This window comes from Macaca thibetana, chromosome 2, assembly GCF_024542745.1.
Source record: "Macaca thibetana thibetana isolate TM-01 chromosome 2, ASM2454274v1, whole genome shotgun sequence".
Taxonomy (NCBI): Eukaryota; Metazoa; Chordata; class Mammalia; order Primates; family Cercopithecidae; genus Macaca; species Macaca thibetana.
In genome coordinates this window covers 129844538-129865430 of record NC_065579.1, presented here as the reverse complement: position 1 = coordinate 129865430, position 20893 = coordinate 129844538, and the positions used below count along the sequence as shown (strand labels likewise).

Below are 20893 nucleotides of genomic sequence, written 5' to 3'. Positions count from 1 at the left end.
GGAAATCCCATTATAACCAAGTCTAGATGAGATCAATTTCCTTTCTATCTAATGCCACTATTAATATATTTGCATCAGCAAAGCAAAGCAAGCACATCACAGCATGTATCTCTTCACTCTTCTCAATGAGGCTTTCACATTTATTATTCAGTGTCATGGACAGATTTCTAGCAACAACTAACACCAGGGGTATAAGTGACATTCAAATATATTCACATGTAGGTTTTTGAAAACTTTCCCAGTTAAAATCTGTCATGGAAAAACTTTCCTACAGACAAGTTAGCTGCACGTGAATCTTATTACCAGAACTATCAAGGCAAAACCAACCTGCAAATACAAAATTTGCAGGAGCTCTAAGTCTTCAGGGGCTGTCAATGAGTTTTGAAAACTCATCATCACAATTATTTCGTGTAATATATATAAAAAAAATAACATTCCTGAAATAAAGAAGTCTTCTGAAAACAGAATTTATATCTATAGAATATCCTGTAGCATAAACTAGGTTCTAGCGCAGGCACTAGAAAACTAACTGGTTACAAAGATTCAGACCAATATCTTCACCTTTCTGTATCTCATTTTGTTTTCCTTTGGCGTCTTAGAATCCTTTGAATTCATCTCTCTAGACTCCTCAAACGCCTCACCAGGGTAGAAGCTTCTTAAGGGTAGGAATATAATAAAACCTAAGCTGTGTAATCCCATCATGCCAACATGCCTAATAGTGAAGAGTAGTAGTGAAATGGCATCAGAGAACTTTAACTAAAAACAATTCACGCTAATTAATCATTTTGATGAAAAAAAAAAAAAAAAAAAAAATCGCTGGCCTCTTAACCGCTACCATGTTATGCAACACTACAGATTATCTTTCTCTGGCACTCAAGGAATAAAATAGAAGGTTTCCTTATATTTTCCTATTTCTAGATGATACTGTAATCTAGTATCAAGGTATTTTCAACAAAGAAGTACAATGCCTTTTTGCTGATCTATAGGATGTGTTACCTGAGTCATCAAAGTATAGACAACACCATGTGGCATCACGTTATCCATAAACACTGAAGTTAGCTGCTTGGGCCTGAGTCCTGGCTTCATCTCTTCCGACATGATCTTTGAATGTGCTACTTAATATGTTTCAGTGTCCTCATTCATAAATGGGAAATGTAATAACACCTAACTCATTTGATTTATGTTGAAATTTAAATATTTCACATGAATCGATTAAAATAGGACCAAGCACTTAATAATTATTCAATACATGTTGGCTACTCCTCAAATATTTTCACTTTGCATGGTACAGCCAAATGCATAGAGACAAGGTGGGCAAAGGAACAGAATTTTCTTCTGCTGCTGCTCCTGATTTTCTCTATAGCCTGCATCTTAACAGCTTCTGTGATTTTGTGTAATTATTTGAAGTAACATTTTCAGAGGAGATGGAAGGACAGAGGGAAGAAAATGCTGTGCTTTTCATGTAGAACCTATGATTTGCTTATTGAATTATTTCCCCTTTTTCTATCATTGGATGAATCTTCCCATACCAAAAAGCTTTATCTATTTTGACTTGGCACTCTGTTTATAGGACTGGCCTGGTGAGCTTTCGAGTGCCGTACATTTCACTTAAAGATGCTTGGCAAATTGCTCACAGTCTGCCATCATTGTCACAAATGCATGCTACTGAGTGCACATACTTTATCACCCCTAACTCCAGTTTCCGTCAGTAAAGAGATTTAATTGATTCCCATTTCCTGCAGAGTACCCCATTAATCCACTTAGGACTACAGAGAAATAACACTGGCTTTCAGTCCATGAGCTCATAATGAATTCATGCTAAGGAAGGACACCCAATCCAGCCCATTTCATTCCAGGCATTCACATACTTTGGTGAATCAGAGTAAAATCCTCAAACTTAATTAAAGCTTTAGAATTCAACGTTGCACCCTTAATTGAACAAATTGATCTGTTTTTGCTGGTTTGCACTTAATAGTAGGAGAATTTAGCATAGGCTACAACACCCAGGTTTCCTACACTCCCACTCCAAAATCAGGACAGTAAAAAGACAGAGTTTATCTTTCGGAAATTGTCCTGAGGTATCTGAGGAAGTTATGTTAACACAAATGTAGAAACCTAGCACATGAATATTTCTAATTAGTTTTCATTAAATTATTATACAGAAGATTTCATCCTTTTTGGCCATTTCTTAGACTATTTTAATAGGATGTGCAAATTGCATTGTTACTTTTATTCATTATTTTATTCTTCAGCCTATCAACCAATAAATCAATCAAATAAAGTATAGTATGCATTCTTGTGACATCTACGAGGCAATGCAGAACAGGAAGGATATGATAGTCTGGTATATTTTCTCTTTCTTAAGGATCCTAATTAATACATATGACAATTGATAGACTGTCCCAAACAGTACACAACTAAATGTTTTAATAACCCCAGAGGATTTGCAGCATGACTATTTATAATAGCCAAAAATGGAAATAATTCAAACGTTCATCAACTGGTGGATGGATTAACAGTAAATGATATCCACGTAGTGAAATACTGTTCAGCAATATAGAGGAACAAACTACTGATATATGCTACAACAGGGATGAACCTCCAAAACATGCTAAGTGAAAGAAGACATATGAAAAACACCATATACATGATTCCACTTATATGAAATGTCCATTTCTGGACATTTAAAGAGGCAGAAAGTTGATTGGTGGTTGCCTCAGGCCTGGAGGTGGGAACAGAGAGTGACTGCAAATGGGCACAAGAAATCTTTTTGTGGTGATGGAAAAGTGTTAATACTAGACTATAATGATATTTCACTAAAAAAAAATTGCTAAAAAGTCATCGGCCGAGCATAGTGACATGTGCCAATAATCCCAGCTATTCAGGAGGCTGAAGCAGGAGGATCACCTAAGCCCAGGAGTTTGAGACCAGTGTGGGCAACATAGCAAGACCCCATCTGTAAGATAAATAAATAAATAATGTATAAAAAGTATTAATTATACACTTAAAACAAGTAAAATTTATGACATGTAAATTATACTTCAAAAAAGTTGTTTATAGCTGGGCATGGTGGTACATGCCTGTAGTCCCAGCTACTGGGGAGGCTTAGGTGGGAGGATCGCTCGAGTTCAAGAGGATGAGGCTGCAGTGAGCCGTGTTTGTACCACTGCACTCTAGCCTGGGCAACAGAGCAAGATCCTGTCTCAAAACAAAAACAAACAAACAAACAAACAAAAAAGTTGTTTAAAAACTCAGAAAAAAGAAAAAATAATCTAGGCTGGATTAGGCCAGTAATGCTAAGTGGAGAAATCTGATTTGTGCACTGAAGGGTGAGTAGTATTCAACAGTCAAATTAGGATAATTTCTATTATCATTTTAACCTTATTGATAGTTGGATAATGAAGGCAAGAGAGTAGTTCCCTTCTTTTCCAGATCCAATCACCATATGCATGCACAGGATGTACATTTCTGGAGGACAGTCTTTGTTTTTATTCACTGTTAGATCCCAAATTACTAGAAAGTGGCTGGTGTATTATGGGAGTTTCAGGATGATTGTTGAATAATTCACTGACAAAATCCCTATGCCATGTCTTGGATAACACATTTAGTAAATAATTTTTTAGGTATATAAAAATGGTACATTCTGTTTCTTTGGTGGTTGTTGTTGTTTTTTCTTTCACTCTTTCCCTAGCAAACTTAACTGCAATGTTGTTAAAAATAGAAAACTCAACGTTGTATACAAAGGTTTCTGTTTGTTAACAGGAGATTGGGAAGTAGAAACTCTAACATTTGAATCACAAAGTTTCTATCAATATATGAGAAGAACCAATTCTCTACAGTTTAAGAGAATAATCGATTAAAGATTGTAGGAAGCTTTAAATTGTCTCTGATTTATAAACTCCTAAGGATTGGGTTGGGTTACTATTCAATATATAGATGGTTGCAGAAAGCTGTCAGATGATGAAGTAATTTCTGGAGAGGCTGGAAATGATGCATAAGAAACCTAATTTATTTTGCTCTTTTCTGCAGCAGCAGCAAAGAAAAAAAAAAAAGAGCAATTATCCAACAACGTAGCTCAGATCCAACTCCCATCTCTTAATACAATACTCATATTCTGCTCAGAATTATCCTTATATTGTTCATGTCTTCACTTGGTCTGCCTAGATAATGACAGAAAAAAATTGAAATTCTTTAATTGCAGAATCTTAAACCAAATCCTGCCATTCTTTTCTTTGCAATAGATCTAGCTGCTTCCTTTTCTTTTGTGTCTCCATAGCAACCACTAGAATTTAGGTTAGGAATCACCCTCATGACTTGCCTCCTACAACAGATGTTTAATCTGTCTCTTTCTCTGGTCTTAACTTATTTCAGTTAACTATATAAATGTAATATGTAGTTTCACTATTATCAACCACAATTTTCATGACAATACTTTCTAATCCAGGATTCATGGACATTTTCTATTTATTGTCAATTCAAATCCAAACTCCTGAGGACAATTTCCAGGTTGATATGTCACTGCTCTGATGCTAAAATATCTCAGTAACTCAGAAATGTTCACTTGAGACAAATCAGGATGCTTCACGCTTACTCATTTTAAGAATGTAAAATGATTGTTTATAGAATAAATGTAAAAAACACAAAGAAAGAAATACAATGGAAATCCATTCACTGACTACCCATTTTACAAAATAGGAATATCATCATCACCTTTTTGTCTGGTGCTGGTCTGAACCCCCACTTCCATTTTCCGATTTTCACTTCCATTGCAGGCAACTACTGTCAGGAATATTGTTTTTACCATTCTCTTATTTTTCATTATAATTTTACCATAAAATTATATCAGTCAAAATTGTAGTCAATTTTACGTATTTCTTTCTTTCTTTTTTTTTTTTTTTTTTTTTTGAGATGGAGTCTCGCTCAGTCGCCCAGGCTAGAGTGCAGTGGCGCCATCTCGGCTCACTGCAAGCTCCGCCTCCTGGGTTCACACCATTCTCCTGCCTCAGTCTCCCGATTAGCTGGGACTACAGGTGCCCGCCACCACGCCCGGCTAATTTTTTGTATTTTTTAGTAGAGACGGGGTTTCACTGTGTTAGCCAGGATGGTCTCGATCTGCTGACCTCGTGATCCGCCAGCCTCGTTTACGTATTTCACTTTCTCCAAGATTTACTTTTATTGCTCGACATATTCTTGACGTTTTTTTCACTATTGTGTAGTATTTTTGATATGAATAGAGCACAATGCATTGATCCATTCTACTTTGAGTGGCCTGTTGTATTTTTTTCCAGCATATTTTTAAATCCAAACAATGTGACCACAAATCTTCCTGGTATATATGGACAAGAGGCACATGCACATGAGCGAGGGAATGGAGTTATTGGGTCATAAGTAAGAGCATCTTCAACTAAGGAAGGGATTACAAAACGTTTTCCAAAGATCAAGCAGTAAACTGGACTGTCATCGGTAGTGGATAAGTATTCTCTTGGCTGTATATTGCAACCTAAAATTTTTATTCTCAGATTTTCTGATATTTCCTAATTGGGTAGAATCAAGTGCTTTTATCACTAGGGTTACAATAGGTCTATTTCTGGTAACTAATGATGTTGAACACATTTTCACATTTTTATTGGCCTTCCAGTCTGAGGTTCAAGTTTATATATGCTGCCACTTCGTCATTTTTATTTTTTCTAAAGATTTGTAAAATTATTTATGAATACATACTATGTTTAGTTATATGCATTGTCAATATTTTTTTGAGTTGTGGCTTATTTTTGTTTTTACTTTCTTCCTAGAATCTTTCGATAAAAGAAGGATCTAAAATAAAACGTAGGAGAACATATTCTTAATGATTTCCTTCATGAGGCTTTAATATGACTAAAGAAATCACCCCACGCTGGGCATGGTGGCTCATGCCTGTAAATCTCAGCACTTTGGGACACTGAGACAGGAAGATTGCTTGAGGTTAGGAGTTCAAGACCACCCTGGGCAACATAGTGAGACCCCATCTCTACAAGAAAATATAAAAACAAAAATTGGCCAGGCACAGTAGCACTTTCCTGTAGTACTAGTTACTCAGAAGACTGAGATGGGAGGATCACTTGAACCTAGGAGTTCAAGCCATGAAGCCATGACTGCATCACCGCACTCCAGCCTGACCTGGAGAGAGTGAGTTCCTGTCAAAAACAAACAAGCCAGAAAGAAAAGAAGAAAGAAAAAAAAATCTTTCTCTGTATTTATGACCCTGATGATAAATATATTGTTTGAATTGTCTAACTTTCTAAAACGTTTTTTCCTTTCATTGTTCAGGCTTTTATCCACTCTGAATGATTTTTTATATGATACGAGGTACAAGTCCATATAAATGTTTCTCTGTGTGAATTATCAATTGTTCCACAATGTTTAGTTCAAAGTAAAGAGAGCGGGAGAGAGAGAGGGGGGGAGAGAGAGAGAGAGAGAGAGAGAGAGAGAGAGAAATCCATGCTAACATGCTAACTCCCTCAACTGATTTTACATATGTGAGGGTTTGTTTCTGGGTTTACTATGCTATTCTGATTTGTCTAACCCTGCACAAAGCCATAATTGCTTAATTTCTAAAGTGTTATGCTGAATCTTGATTTCTGAAAAGAAGAAGTCCTTATGACTTGTTATTCTTTAAGAATTTCTACCAAATTTTGCCCTTTGCTCCTCAAATATATTTTTGAATCAGCTGGTCACATTCCACAAACAGAGAAATAAAAACCAAACTATAGGCGTTCTGATTTCAATTCTTCTATATATCAACACATCAAGAATAAGCATTTTAACTGTATTGGTTCTTCCAATAAATAGAAATAGCTTACTTATTTTGTATTTATCTAGATCTTTTTAATGTTTTTTAATAAATATGGATACTTTCACTACAAAAATTACATACCACTTTATTGAATTTATTTTCTGCTTTTATACTATTTTCTCCCTTTACTGTAGTTTATTCTGTTGCCTTAAATTAACTAATTCATTTTTATCCTAAAATTATGTTACCTAATAAGCTAAGATCATTAATTTTCATACTTTATATTTTTCTAATATGTATTTAAAATGATAAAGATCCCTCTAAATAATGCTTTCACTGCATCAAACATGTTTTCTTATGTAGCATTTTTACTGTCATCACTTCAAAATATATTCTATTTTCCTTACCATTTGGTACTTGACCTGCGACTCACTTAGGAATATATTTATTAGTTTTCAAAGATAGAAGTTTTTTAAGTTTTCTATTTATTATTGATTTCTAAGTTAATTGCATTTTGATGTTTTCCTCATAGACCAAATACATCATCAAATATAACCTTTTACCTTGTGTGTATGAAAAAACTCATTTTGCTGTTTTAGTTACAATATCCTATATGCTTTCATTAGATGGAGCTTGTGATTGTACTTTTAAATCTTCTGTGTGCTTACTGATGTTTTTCTCTGCTTGAGTTAGCAAATAATGAAGAAGATATGTTAAAATCTCATTATTATGAATTTATCTATTTCTGTTTGTAGTTCTATTTTTGCTTCATGCATTTTAATATTACATATGTCTAGTAAATTAATTTCCATGAAGGCTTTTACAAATAAAATCTGTTATGACTGATAATAATATGGTCATACCTACCTTCATTTGGAAAGCATTTATCTGGGATATCTTTTCCATCTTTTCATTTCAACAATTCTGTATCCTTATGGTTTAGATAGATGTGTTGTAAAAAGTTTATAGCTTTTTTTTAACTCAAAGCATTTATTCTATTTACTTTTATCTTTGATTTGTGATATATTTGAATTTATTTCTATCTTTTTCTTTCCGCTTTCTCACATTATTTTCTCTCCTTTATTTTTTTCCCCCGCCCCCATCAACCACATAATGTGATAATACTTTTTTCCTATAATTTTAGGATAAATACTCTATAAGTTTTACGATGCACGCCTTATTTCTGAGTCTAAATTTGACCTATATTCCTTCCTCTAGAATTATATAAGGACTTTAGGATAATTTTAATACAATGCCCTCCCTGAATTTTTGGGTTAAAGATTCTTCATCATTTGTTTTTCTGAAGTTTGTGGGCATTCTGAACCCCCAGAAACAAATGTTCATATTTTGCAAGTCCTAGAACTTTCTTTGAAATACTTTCATGTCTAGGACTCTAAAAGAAGAACTTCCTAATAGAATCTGGCTGACAGTTTTATACTTAACAATTTACCCTATAAAAGCTTTGGCTAAAATTGGGTAATGGTGGATATCTTAAGAACAGTGAGAAAACATGATCAAATATAAAAGGTGGTCATGGATATCCCATGAACATAGGGCAAAGAAGCTACCAATAAAGTACACTACCTCAGGGAACAATTACTGATAAATACACCACTAATAGCAAAGTGTCTTGCAGTTTTACATAATTTTTATTTATGGTTAACATTAGCAATAGTTGGTTCTCCTCTCCTAATGAGCATCATTATTGATGTTAGGTGGGACTATGCAACTTGCTTTGCCCCACCTAACAAAACATGAGTAAGGAGTTTGCCTGTGTAACTTCTTGTCAGAAGCGTTGAAGAGCCTGTATACAATTTTTCATGTTCCTGACCCAGACTCTTTGATCAAAATGGCATGTTTCACAAGAGGCAACCACAGAATGATGATGTCTTCATTAGCTGAGCTCAGCCAGAAGGCTGCAAGAAAAACAGTTGCCCTGAAGAGTTGCCAGGCCCACAGCAAATTGCTTTATCAAGGAATAACTTCGTGTTTACATAGAGGTTTTGGGATTATCTATTACTGCATTGAATTTAGCAAAGTTTAGCTAATAATATGTTTAAATCTCATCATATAAGGCAAAGCAGATATTGTATTTTTCCATGTTAGATATAAGATTACTGAAACAGAGTCAAATTATGTTGTTTTCTAAGGTCATTCAATTTTAAGTGTCAAAACCTGGAGGAAATTTTTCCTTATAAATAAAACACAAGACATATATAAGTTGATTTAATTAATAATTGCTTTATTTCATTGGAACCCAATATAACTCCTATTTAACACTTCACTAGAACATTTGTAAAATGAAATTCCCATTATAGCACTTACTTGGAACTATAAATTCTATTTCTTCTGACATAGCGATTCCCAGTTTATTTGAAGCAAAGCAGCGGTATTTCCCTTGAAAGTGAGATATGTGCCCCTCATTTGGGATCCTGAATGTTCCTGAATTATTAGATGTAATTATCCGATGGTCAGTGAAATGAAAAGGGGTGCCATCCTTAGTCCACGTAAATCTAAAAAATAAAACTAAACTTAATAATCCTGAAAAATAATAACATATTTTTAGAGTACTTATTAACAACTGCATAAAAATGACAAAACCAAGACAGTTTATGATAAAAAGTATGTACTTAATGGAATATAACAGGATATAAATAAGGGTCTCAGAAGAATCTGAGAAATATTACTGTCCATAAAAAAGCTTGACAAATGAGAAGATTAAAATGAAATTAGCTTTTGCTTTTTTAAACTAAAATTATTTGCTTATTTTTTCATTAGAAAGGTACATAAGATTATTATTAATATTCTGGAGATTACAAGAAACATATATAATTTCTGTTCATGTATGTGTGTGTGTAAAGAACTCACTCAAAATCCCAAAATACACAAGCTATTATTATTTTTGATAATATTTATTTGATAAATATTAAATAATATTTATCATTTGATAATATGATATTTATTACATTTGATAATATTTCCTATTAGTATTTTTAGAATTTTTTCACATATTCTAACCACACTGAATATACAATTTGGCCCACTGGATTTTTCCATTATTATAATGATACTAAAGACAATTTTTATAGCTACGTTATCTTCTGTCATATGGTTACTATTTTAATTACTTTTAACCATTTCAATGTCTTTCCTTTTATGAACAATATTGTAAGAAAAAACTCTATATATTTATTCTTTGGTACTTGTCCAAATATTTCAATATGCCAATTCCTTAGAAATGAGATTAAGAAAGCAATAATTAAAAACTTTTTTATAGTATTTGATAAATGTTGCAAAATTATATTCTAGAAGAAAAATGTACACAGTTAAATTCCCACCCCAGTATGCTAGAGTGACAGTTCTATGAACGACGACATTAAAAGTGTCTTTAAATCTTTATCAGTCTGATAGACAAATAATGACTTCTCAATTAGATTGTACTCAGCATTGTATATTGGAATTACCCATGTAAATTTGGGTATATTTCAGGAAACCATATTCTTACACTAATCTATGTGATTAGTCTTCCAACAGGAATAACACACCTTCACGGACATGTATTCTCATTAGGAGTAGGCCTACCCAGCTACCCTCCTGACTTATCTTACATCTCTCTGTGTGTTTTACATTTCACTGTTGACAAGTGTATGGTATTACTTTTTGACATAATAATTCAGCTAATTAATATTAATATATCATGATATTGATCAATATATTCATGCTGATTGAATAAACTACCCTTCATTCCATTGTGATTCTATTTATACTTACATATATTGATTGAATATATTCCATTTAGTTAAACATAGAAATAATTATAATTTAGCATGTTAATGGGTCACTAATGATTATTAAATATCAAATTATCAGGCAATAATAATAGTCATGATACAATTGAAAATCATCAGTTTTCATCAAATATGTATATTCTTAATGAATATAAGATAATCATGCAGATTAATAAAAGTATGTAGCTTTGCTTTCCATTTTAGAATCACGTAGAATTTTAATATTGGGAATTCTCCCTTCTCACTTCAATACATGTACATTTTCTTCTCCCTCCCCAAAAATAGGAGGTATTTCAAAAAAGTTCATCAGTGATTATGGTCACCTAGAATAACAATTATTTAATTATAAAATAAAATAATACTAGATAGTAGTATATCATGCAAATAGTACTCTGCCACTTGAGATGACAATATTTCTATGACAGCTTAAAAAAAAATCAAGTAACAACCTATCCACAGAATAAGATGTTTAAATTTAAAGACACACAATTATGAATATGTGTGGAATGATGTTTACAAACTTTGACTTAATAAATGCTACATTTTACTAAGTAGAATAAAGGATCTTCTAGTTTTTAGCTACCTTATTTATTTGTAGACTAAGGGACTGTTGAGTATTTCTGCTGTACCAAAGACTACTCTAAGTATTTTAATAACAGCCCTTAGTTTATGGTCAAAATAAATTCAACTGGCAGAAGAACATATGTAAAATAACCAAATTTTATTTCTGTTTGCATGGATATTATTTTTTTGTAAACCCTTAGCTTTAATCATGTGTAGATTCATAGTCCAACAAGTTTATGATGGTAAGAGTATAGAACAGCATAAAGAACAGTGCACATTTGAAGAATCGCTTAGTTTGAACGAATACTCACGTTGGTTCTGGATTTCCTTTAGCTTCACATTCAATTTGAAAATACTCATCGAAGGGAAAGGCAACTTGGACTTTTGACTGTTTTATGATTGTTGGAACCTGTTGAACTAAATATTAAAATATGTACTTAAAAAATGCACTATTCAAACACTGGGCAAGGTTAACTTATAACGAAAACAATTTAAACCTCTTTTATATACTGATAAGTGAAAGGATGGTACAAAAGTGAAAATCCGAATAAATCTCACTCTCTCTTTGCAACATGTACTTACTTCTAAGGAATACACTTCACTGCCGTCATTTCATGTTTCAGTATATGTTTATTTTATTTAAACCCAGAATAATGTAACAATTTTTAAAGCAGAAGAAAAGTTGCTATGTCATCACAACTTAAAATATATATTATTAAAATTATTGGCATTCAATCTATGTTAGCATGCATATGGATTTTTACTTGGTTCAGTCACTTTGAAAGTTCTGTTTGTAGTCTTCCGTGCTTCTATAAACACATTAGAATTAATGTACTGCTTTTACATTATTTCTTCCCATTGATATGCTATATTTTTTAATAATTCTATTACTGGTTATTAGATTATTATCCATTTTTTTCTTTCCTGGTAAAGTATTTCAATAGGCATTTTGAGTAAATAGATTTTTCCTTTATTGAATTACTGATTTATGATAAATTTCCAGGCATGGACACAAATGGTAATTTCTCTGGGTAAATTGTAAATATCATTTCACCACAGACTATATACACAAATAACAAAAATACAGTGGTTCTCTATATTTTTCCCACCAGTGAATGCTAGCATTTCAAAATAATAAAATAGTTTAGCATTTATTACAAAGAAAAATATAAACTCCCTATTCTCTTTATTTTAATTTTCTTTTTTTTTTTTTTTGGTTAATAAATATTCCTTCATGGGCTTGTTTAGTGCTTATTCCTCATTTATAAGTTTTTATTTTATAACTTTTTCTCACTTATCTATTGGGAGCTTGAGTTTTGCTCCATTTCCTTAGAAAATTTAACTTACTAATAACCTTTATTATAAAATAATAACTAATGCATAATAGCATTAATAGATTCTTTATATTCAAATATCCTCTCATCTTGTGACAAACTGTGTTAGTGTTTGATAAGTAATCTACCAAACAAACACAATTTTAAAAAGTAGGGAGTGGACCACACTTGGTGCCTCACACCTGTAATCCCAACACTTTGAGGGGCTGAGGTGGAAGGGTCGCTTAAGCCCAGGAGTTCAGGAACAACCTGGGTAACATAGGGAGACTCTCTTCCCTACAAAAAAATGTAAAAATTAGCTGGATTAATGTCAAGCCCAGGAGGTTGAAGCTGTTGTGAGGTGTGATCAAGACACTGCACTTGAGCCTGGGTGACAGTGAGACTCTTTCATAAAAGTAAAAAAAAAAAGTAGGAAGTGATTTTGCCTCTCACCTAGTACAGCAACGAGATTACATTTCTGAGAATTGCAACTATAAAATATATTTACTAATGCTGGAAATACAACTTGGATTAAGCTTTGAAATAAAACATAGAGCATGATGTGTGTAAAGATCTACTGCTGATGAGCACTCAATATTTTTCGAAAGGAGACATCCAGTTTGAGTACAGTTCTTAGAATCTCTGATAAAAGGACAGGGTTGATTCATAAGGAAATGCAAACTGTTCAGCAGCAGTGACCTGACTTTGGCAAATAAAGTATGAGAAAAGCAATTTGGAGACAGGCACAGAGCCTAACTCAAATAAGTACTATTCCACAGTAGAGTTGCAAATGAGACCCCACAACCTGTGACATTGGACCAGGCCCTGAACCACTCTCTGTTTTCTCATTTGTAATATTAAGGATATAGCCTAGATAAATTGCTCTCAAATGTATTGGTCTCAGGACCCTTTTGCAGTCTTACAAATTACAAGACATCCGTTCACGTGGGGTATAGTTAACAATATTTACTATAATAGAAATAAAAACTGAAAAAGTCTTTCAAAATGTTTACTTATGAATTTATTTAAAATAATTCTGTGTTAAAATAAATCACATATTTTATGAAAACCTTTAAATGTTGTGAGAAAAATGGCATTATTTTACATTATTGCAAATCTCTGTAATTTCTTTTTTCTTAATTCTTTGAGTCAGGGTCTCGCTCCCTCATCCAGGCTGGAGTGCAGTGGTAGGATCATTGCTCACTGCAGCCTAGAAATCCCAAGCTCAAGTAATCCTCCCACCACAGCCTTTTGAGTAGCTAGAACTACAGGCGATCTCTGTAATTTCTTGAGAAGGCGGATGGATTCTTATATCTGCCTCTGCATTCCATCTGTTGCAATAGGGTTGATTTGCTCAAAGATATAAAGAAAATTCAGCCTTACACAGATAATGTAGTTAAAAAATGATGGGAAATGTTATAGTCTTTTCTGATGATTGTAGATATTCTTTTTAGACAGAACACCAAAACTCAACAAGTGGTAGTTTTTTAAACGTTCATCGCAATGTGGAATCTAAACCCTATCAATCAACTTTTCATATTCTGTAACATTAAACCATTTTACTTTTTTAAATCTACGAATGATTTTGTAACATCATGCAGCTTTCATTTGGAAAAAATACCCTTCCACTGAGTTTTGTGTCTTCCAAATATTGATGCATTTAATTACAGAATATCCAAAAATGGAAGTTTATTAGAATTGCCACTGATCTAATCAGCAGTATCAAATGTTGGGAAGCTCTCAAGTTTACAGTGAACAATACATGTCCTCCACAATTCTAATGTTTTCTTGAACACTCACATTTTATCAGTGACTTACATATGGTCAGTTGTTTACCTTGAAGTGAATGGGCTCACTTGGTTCACTTTCAGGAAAATATCTGACCTCCCTCTATCTGAGCAACCGTAATTTGTCAGTCATAACTTTAAAGTGAAGATGATGTCCAGCTAGACTCAAGCAATCATTCAATCAAAAAATAGACACTTTGATACATAGCATAATTATTTTATACCTGTCTACTTCCCAGTTCACTAAAATGTTAGAAAGTATGTATTCCAAGGTAGTTAATTAATAACATTAATAATTTATAAGTGCTTCAACAATTATAATCTTAAGCAAAACTGTTTTTGTTTTGCTTTGTTTTGAGAGTTTTTTTACTCTGAGTATATGGACATTAAGTATCGTCTGACTACCAGTAAAGTTTGATGCCAATGCCAGGCTGGAATGTAGTGGTATGATCATGGCTCACTGCAGCTTCAACCTCCTGGGCTCAAATGATCCTACTGCCTCAGCCTCCCAAGTAGCTAAGACTACACGTGTGAGCCACCACATACAGCTATTTATATACATATACACATATATATACATAAATATATAATATATAAATATATAATAAATATATATATACAAATATATAAATATATATATATATATATTTAGAGATGAGGTCTCATTACATTTACCAGGCCAGTCTTGAACTCCTAATCTGAAGCCTCCCAAAGCCCTGTAATTACAGGCATGAGCCACCATGCCCAGCCACCATTACTTTTGTATCATCAGACCAAAGGACAATACAATGAAAATGAAAAAATGGCATCTTAGGTTTATTACAAAAACAGGTTGATCTCATAGACCATCTGGATGTATCTCTGGGGCCCCAATAATTCTGCAAACCACATTTTGAGCATTGACAGCCAGAATAGAATAAAAACTAAATGCCTTTCCAAATTCTAAATTTTTTTCTATTAATTCTATTTTTTTTTCAATTTTCACTCTTGCCTAATAAATCTGGTAAGTGAGTTTTACCAGCTTATGGATATTAGTTCAAGTTCAGTGTTTATCTACTGGATATTCATAAACCAACATGCAAAATATCTGTATTTTCATTCACATTTACTTTGTTTCTGATTACTACTATTTCTGTGTAGAGCAAGACTTGAGCTTATTGCAAATTCATATTATTTAAATTTTATTGCACTTATAAATGGTGGGGGATGATACACAATGGCCACAGTCCCTTAGATATCAGCTAATGACTTGTGAACAACATGTTTATTAGAACATTATTCTTTCCTAAATTTGCTAAGGTTGTAAAGGCTCGGTAATACCTAATTATTTGGGGATTGGAGCTAATAACCTTTGGGTGTTTATAAGAATATATATTCTACATTATAAATCCTTTCCTCTATAATTAATCCAGTTATAGAGATGCCAGACTCCTTGACATTCAAATTGGATACCTGCCTTAGTTGCATTTACTTGTGAGTGCTCTAGAGTCCTGAAATAAATGAATAATATTCAGATGTTCTGAAAACATGTCATTAATATTTTATAACAATTGTTGTCTAAGGACATTATGGCATGAAAATGCATAAGTAACTGAGACAACCAGAATAAAAATGTGGGCCAGGAATTAATACAAAATTTCATATCCTTCACCACCGACAAAGTAAGAAATGATGAAGAATAAATTTGTATGCCAGAGATTATGGTCAGGAATCTGAATCAGGAATCTCAGTGGCATCTTTGTTGCTATTGGGAAGACAATGTGAAATTACTAATCTTTTTCCACAGGATTACCAAGAAGCTTGCTCTTAACCTGCTACTGCTTACTCAAACCAAAAGAATTCACTAAAGATGAAGGTACTTTAGTCTCCCGACCAGCATTTCTACAAAAAGGCTGGTCAGTGATGAAATCTAATATATTGAGGAGGCTGAAAGATTTCAGCCAAATGTAAAGCAGACTTTAAGTCTATATATTTGTAGGTCAGATAAGTGGAATTTCTTAAGAAATGGAAATGTCAAAACAGAGCTTACTTATCTGTTAAAAATAATAGAGAAGGGGTTTCTACCTGGGGGGATGGAACTACAATTGCAGTCCTTTCAGAAGTATATAATATAAAATAGCTGTATCAAGTAATTTAAGGTGGCCTTTAGAATAGTTTTTAAATACATTATATTATGTATAGTCAGAGAGTTGTTTCCTTCTCTATTCACATTCAGCCTGTCTGAGTACTTCAAAAGCAACGTTTTAGTTAAGTCTCAACACTTTTCTAACATTTATTAAATTTTATGAGCTCAAGGCTATTTCTCTAGAATTTAGAAGATTCACAAATATCACCTGCAATACTAAGATTCTAATAAACAACCCATACCTCTAATATAATAACTCTCCAAAATATATACAAAAGAGACAATAGAGATTATTGCCGAACTATATGGATAAAAATGTATTAATAACCTCTCATGGGCCTTTTAGATCCCATATGCCTGTAATATAAGAAAAACTTGCGACAGACTTGATATACTATTACATACGTTCTGTTTGCAGATTTTTTTTGCTTTTTTTTTTTTTTTTTGTGACAAAGTCTCACTATATTGTCCAGGTTGGCCTCCAATGTCTATTCACTGGTGTGATCATTGCACACTATAGTCTCGAACTCCTGGGCTCAGGCAATCCTCCTGCCTCAGACTCCTAAATAGCTGGGATTACAGGCATGTATCACCATGTCCTGCTGATGCTGATGTATTTTTTTTTAACTATTAATTACCATGACTTGTTCAAACTGATTTATAATGGTTAAAAATCTGCATCCATTTTACCAACATGTGTTAGAATATATATTTATATATTTCCATCAAACTACTGTCTAAGCTCTTAATATGAATGCACACTATATAATGCTGTAGGTTTTGAGAGTTGATATCATCTTATACTTTTACTTGTAAAACGGCTTATTATTTTGCTAATTCATTGTTTTCATTCTTAAATATAATCATTTTGAAAAAGAATACAAAGTTTATCCAATTCCTTTTTGACGTAATTGGTTGAATGCCAGTAATTTCTGGATCTTGATTAAGTAACCTAAGTATATAAAAGTGAAATTGTTGGTAATATTGCAGATAATCCTAGACATATGGAAAAATACTAACTTATCTATAGGTTATTATTCTCGTTATGTTCTAAGTTTGCATAAGGAACTAAAAGCCTGGGTTGCAAAATAATTACAGCAGTCGTATATCAGCCACCCACAAAATGAAAAAGATAAATATGAATTCTCTTGACAGATTGCTAAAGAATATATAGAAATATGGAGAAAAGTCACATCCTCAATCCATAAGTATTCTACTTAAAAATCAAAATGCAAATATGAAATTCCATTAATAGGCACTGAATGCTGTAACTTTACCTGAGGGTGGTATTTCAATTGCTGTTGAGAATTTTAACAGGAAGAAAATTAGAGATATGATTAATCCTTTTCCATTTAAACGTGGCTCCATTGCTCTTCAGGAAGGAGATAACCCAGAAAGAATGAAAATCTTAATGTCTCCTCTTAACTTTTGGTTTAAAGCTGAGACCTTAGTTAACCTGGAAACTAAAAAAACAAACAGAATAGCATGTTAGTTCATAAACTCTAAAATTTCAACATAACAAATTAAATACATTCGCTTTTTTTTTTTGGTTTGGCAGTATATTTCCTCATTATGAAATTGTTCTCTCATAACTCTACATGAATGAAATTAGTTTTTCCTCTTTCTATGTAAAATAAAGGACAGTGAATATACACTCTATTGTAAACCACAAACTATTCCAATAAATCACATTTGTAAGTCAGAGGAAGTTTTACTTGGAAGGTATCATATTACACACATGAGTGGTTTTTCTTTTCCATTCTCAACTTTTATTTTAGATTCAGGAGGTATCTTTGCAGATTTGTTACATAGGTAAATTGAGTGCCACTGAGTCTTGGTGTATACATGATTCCATCACTCAGGTAATGAGCATAGCACCTGATAGGTAGTGTTTCAATCCTTACTCCTTCTCACCCTCCCCCGTCTAGTAGTCTGCAGTGTCTATTATTTCCATCTTTATGTCCATGTCTATTCAGTGTTTAGCTTCCACTTCTAAATGAGAACATGCAGTATTTGGTTTTCTAGTCCTGTGTTACTTTGCTTAGAATAATGACCTCCAGGTGCATCCATGTTGCTGCAAGGACACAGTTTTGTTCTTTATATGGCTGTGTAGTATTCCATGGTGTATATGACTGACGAGTGTTAATGGCTAAGAGAATAACTTCATTTAGTCAATTTTATTTAACAGGTGGTTCTTCTTTACTCAGTTCTTTGTATTAGATATCTATTCCCATTTGAGTCATTCCTAAGCATCACAAACACACATCATTGATTTTTCCGGTGAAATAGCTTTTCATCTTCAAAGTTTTCACACTAATAGAAGATAGATAGTTCCAGCAAGATCGAGGAAAGAAAAAAATAAAGAACAAATGAATAACCAGCCTTTTTTAACTGAAATTTACAAATGTGAGTTTGGTTCCAGCAGAAGACAAAGGCATAAGTTGCTTCTCATTTAAACAGAATATTTATTCATTCCAAAGTTTACAGAAAGAGAATAAGAATTAAGGTTTCAATTTTTTTTTTTTACTTTCTGTTATGATTTCATTTTTTTCTGAAACATTGTGATAACAGATGTCTAAACATTGTTTGTACATTGTCTATCATGTATTATTGAAGGTAATAATACAACAATTTGCGCCAAAATGTGATAATTAGTCTTTCAGGTATGTAATTTTCTTTTGTTTTCTAAAAATCAATTACTCTATATGTTCACTTAGAACTGGTGAAAAAATTAACTAATACAGAGATACTAAAGCCATTAAACTTATATTAAATTCTAAGTATTTCGGCTTTATTATTTCACCTTAAATTGCATCTTAAGAGATTATGGACCTGCATCTTTTGAATCTATGTACAGATTGGTAAAATTTAAAGTAGTAACTAATCGTTGTTGTTTTATAGTTTTAGGAGTCTTATGGAACAGCAATATTGTTTATGTTTTACTTTGAGAACAAAATTATATTAATCATAAAAGAAAATACTACCCTCACCCTCCAAAACACTTGTGAATCTTTGCCCTGAATTAGAGTAATGGCATTACTCTACTCTGCCTGACCTCAGTTGACCTGTTTGTAAAATGGATATTGAGAAAAATGACTCTTGTATGCTTCAGAATATTTTCTAATAACAAATAACTTATGCTTGTAATTTAACTTCTACTGGTAAATTTAACATATATTTTCAAATGTGTCACTATGTTAATTGACGCTACTTTTCTGATGAAATGAGTTATCCTAATCAACGAAATAAAACATAGAAAATGCTTTCATTATAAAAAGCAAAATATTGCCTTAACTACAAAAAGTGAGCCCTATATATTTGTGCAAAGTTGGGAGACATCAAACCATGTAGCTATTACTAATACAAAAATGTTGAGGAAAATATCAACGCCCTGCCCTTTGAATTTTCCTTTTCCTGGTTGTTTTGTGTGTTTTTTTTTTTTTTTTTGCAAACAGTTTGATAATAGTCATCTAAAGTCATTGTTTATTATATATCAATCTTTACTTGCAATCTAGTTATTATTTAATATTTGGTTCCATTAATATTCAGTGCTGATGGCTTTAAGAGCATCTTATGTATGTGTTTTGTGAGTTACCCTTTATTTGTAAGGAGCAAGACTTTCCAAAGTATTATGCTACTAGGAGATCATATTTCCAGATTAATATTTTACATCATCTCACCTCTGAAATAGGGAACAAGAATAACCAGATAGCCAAATAAGTGAGAACACTCTCAGTTTCCATTAATCTGCTGATTTAGGGCAGTAAGTTCAATGGTCTCTAATTGTTGTAGTAAAGTAGCTTACAGATACTAATTATTCAGTAATGGTGATCCAGTTTTTTGAATTTTAATAGTTTTAAGTGCATGGTCTTAACCCAAGAAATTCTCTCCCATAATGACATCATCACTTTTCAGAATATGAATAATGACTAATTCTAAATATGATCTTACCTCCTGCAGGAATTAGCTTCAATTTACCTGAAATTTGTATGTTCACAGGCTCTAACATAAAAATTATTAGAAATTTAAATGTGACCCCCTTCAAGTAAGACTCCATTAGCTGATGATGAAAGCTCCAAAATAGCTTTCAGATTGAAAACGGAAAGTCAGTCTTAATTTCATTGTCAGAATTCACAAAGGGTACGTTGCTTAGGAATGCCATTTTGCAACAGTAAGATAGCAATAAAATTATATTCCCATTTATCTTTCTTGAAACAATGGCATTTAATGCCTCATGCCAGGCCTCAAATATAATAGCAATTGTTGAAACTCAGGATGGAGCTGGCACTAAGACAAGAACTAATTTTTTAAAAGTTTTTACTTTCTATGAGTACATAGTATTTATAGGGTACATGAGATCTTTTGATACAGGCATACAATGTGGAATAATTACATCAGGGTAATTAGAGTATCCATCACCTGAAGCATTTATCATTTCTTTGTGTTACAAACATTCCAGTTATACTCTTACTAAAATATTTTTGAAGTTAAGTCACATGAAGCTGATGTCTGATAGCTTATATTAATGATATCAACTCAGATCC

General features: G+C 32.6%; 1 protein-coding gene across 7 annotated transcripts in view; it reads right to left on the bottom strand.

Annotated features, from left to right (window-relative positions):
- The window catches only part of CHL1 (cell adhesion molecule L1 like), a 214138-nt gene that overhangs the window by 71482 nt on the left and 121763 nt on the right, over positions 1-20893 (bottom strand). For all 7 annotated transcript variants that reach the window (XM_050778560.1, XM_050778563.1, XM_050778558.1 and 4 more), the window contains exons 3-5: positions 17627-17812; positions 11436-11541; positions 9098-9285 (exon numbers count right to left, since the gene is read on the bottom strand). In XM_050778560.1, coding sequence (XP_050634517.1) covers positions 9098-9285; positions 11436-11541; positions 17627-17717 — 385 coding nt within the window. In that variant the 5' untranslated portion in view covers positions 17718-17812. The remainder of the gene's footprint in view (positions 1-9097; positions 9286-11435; positions 11542-17626; positions 17813-20893) is intronic.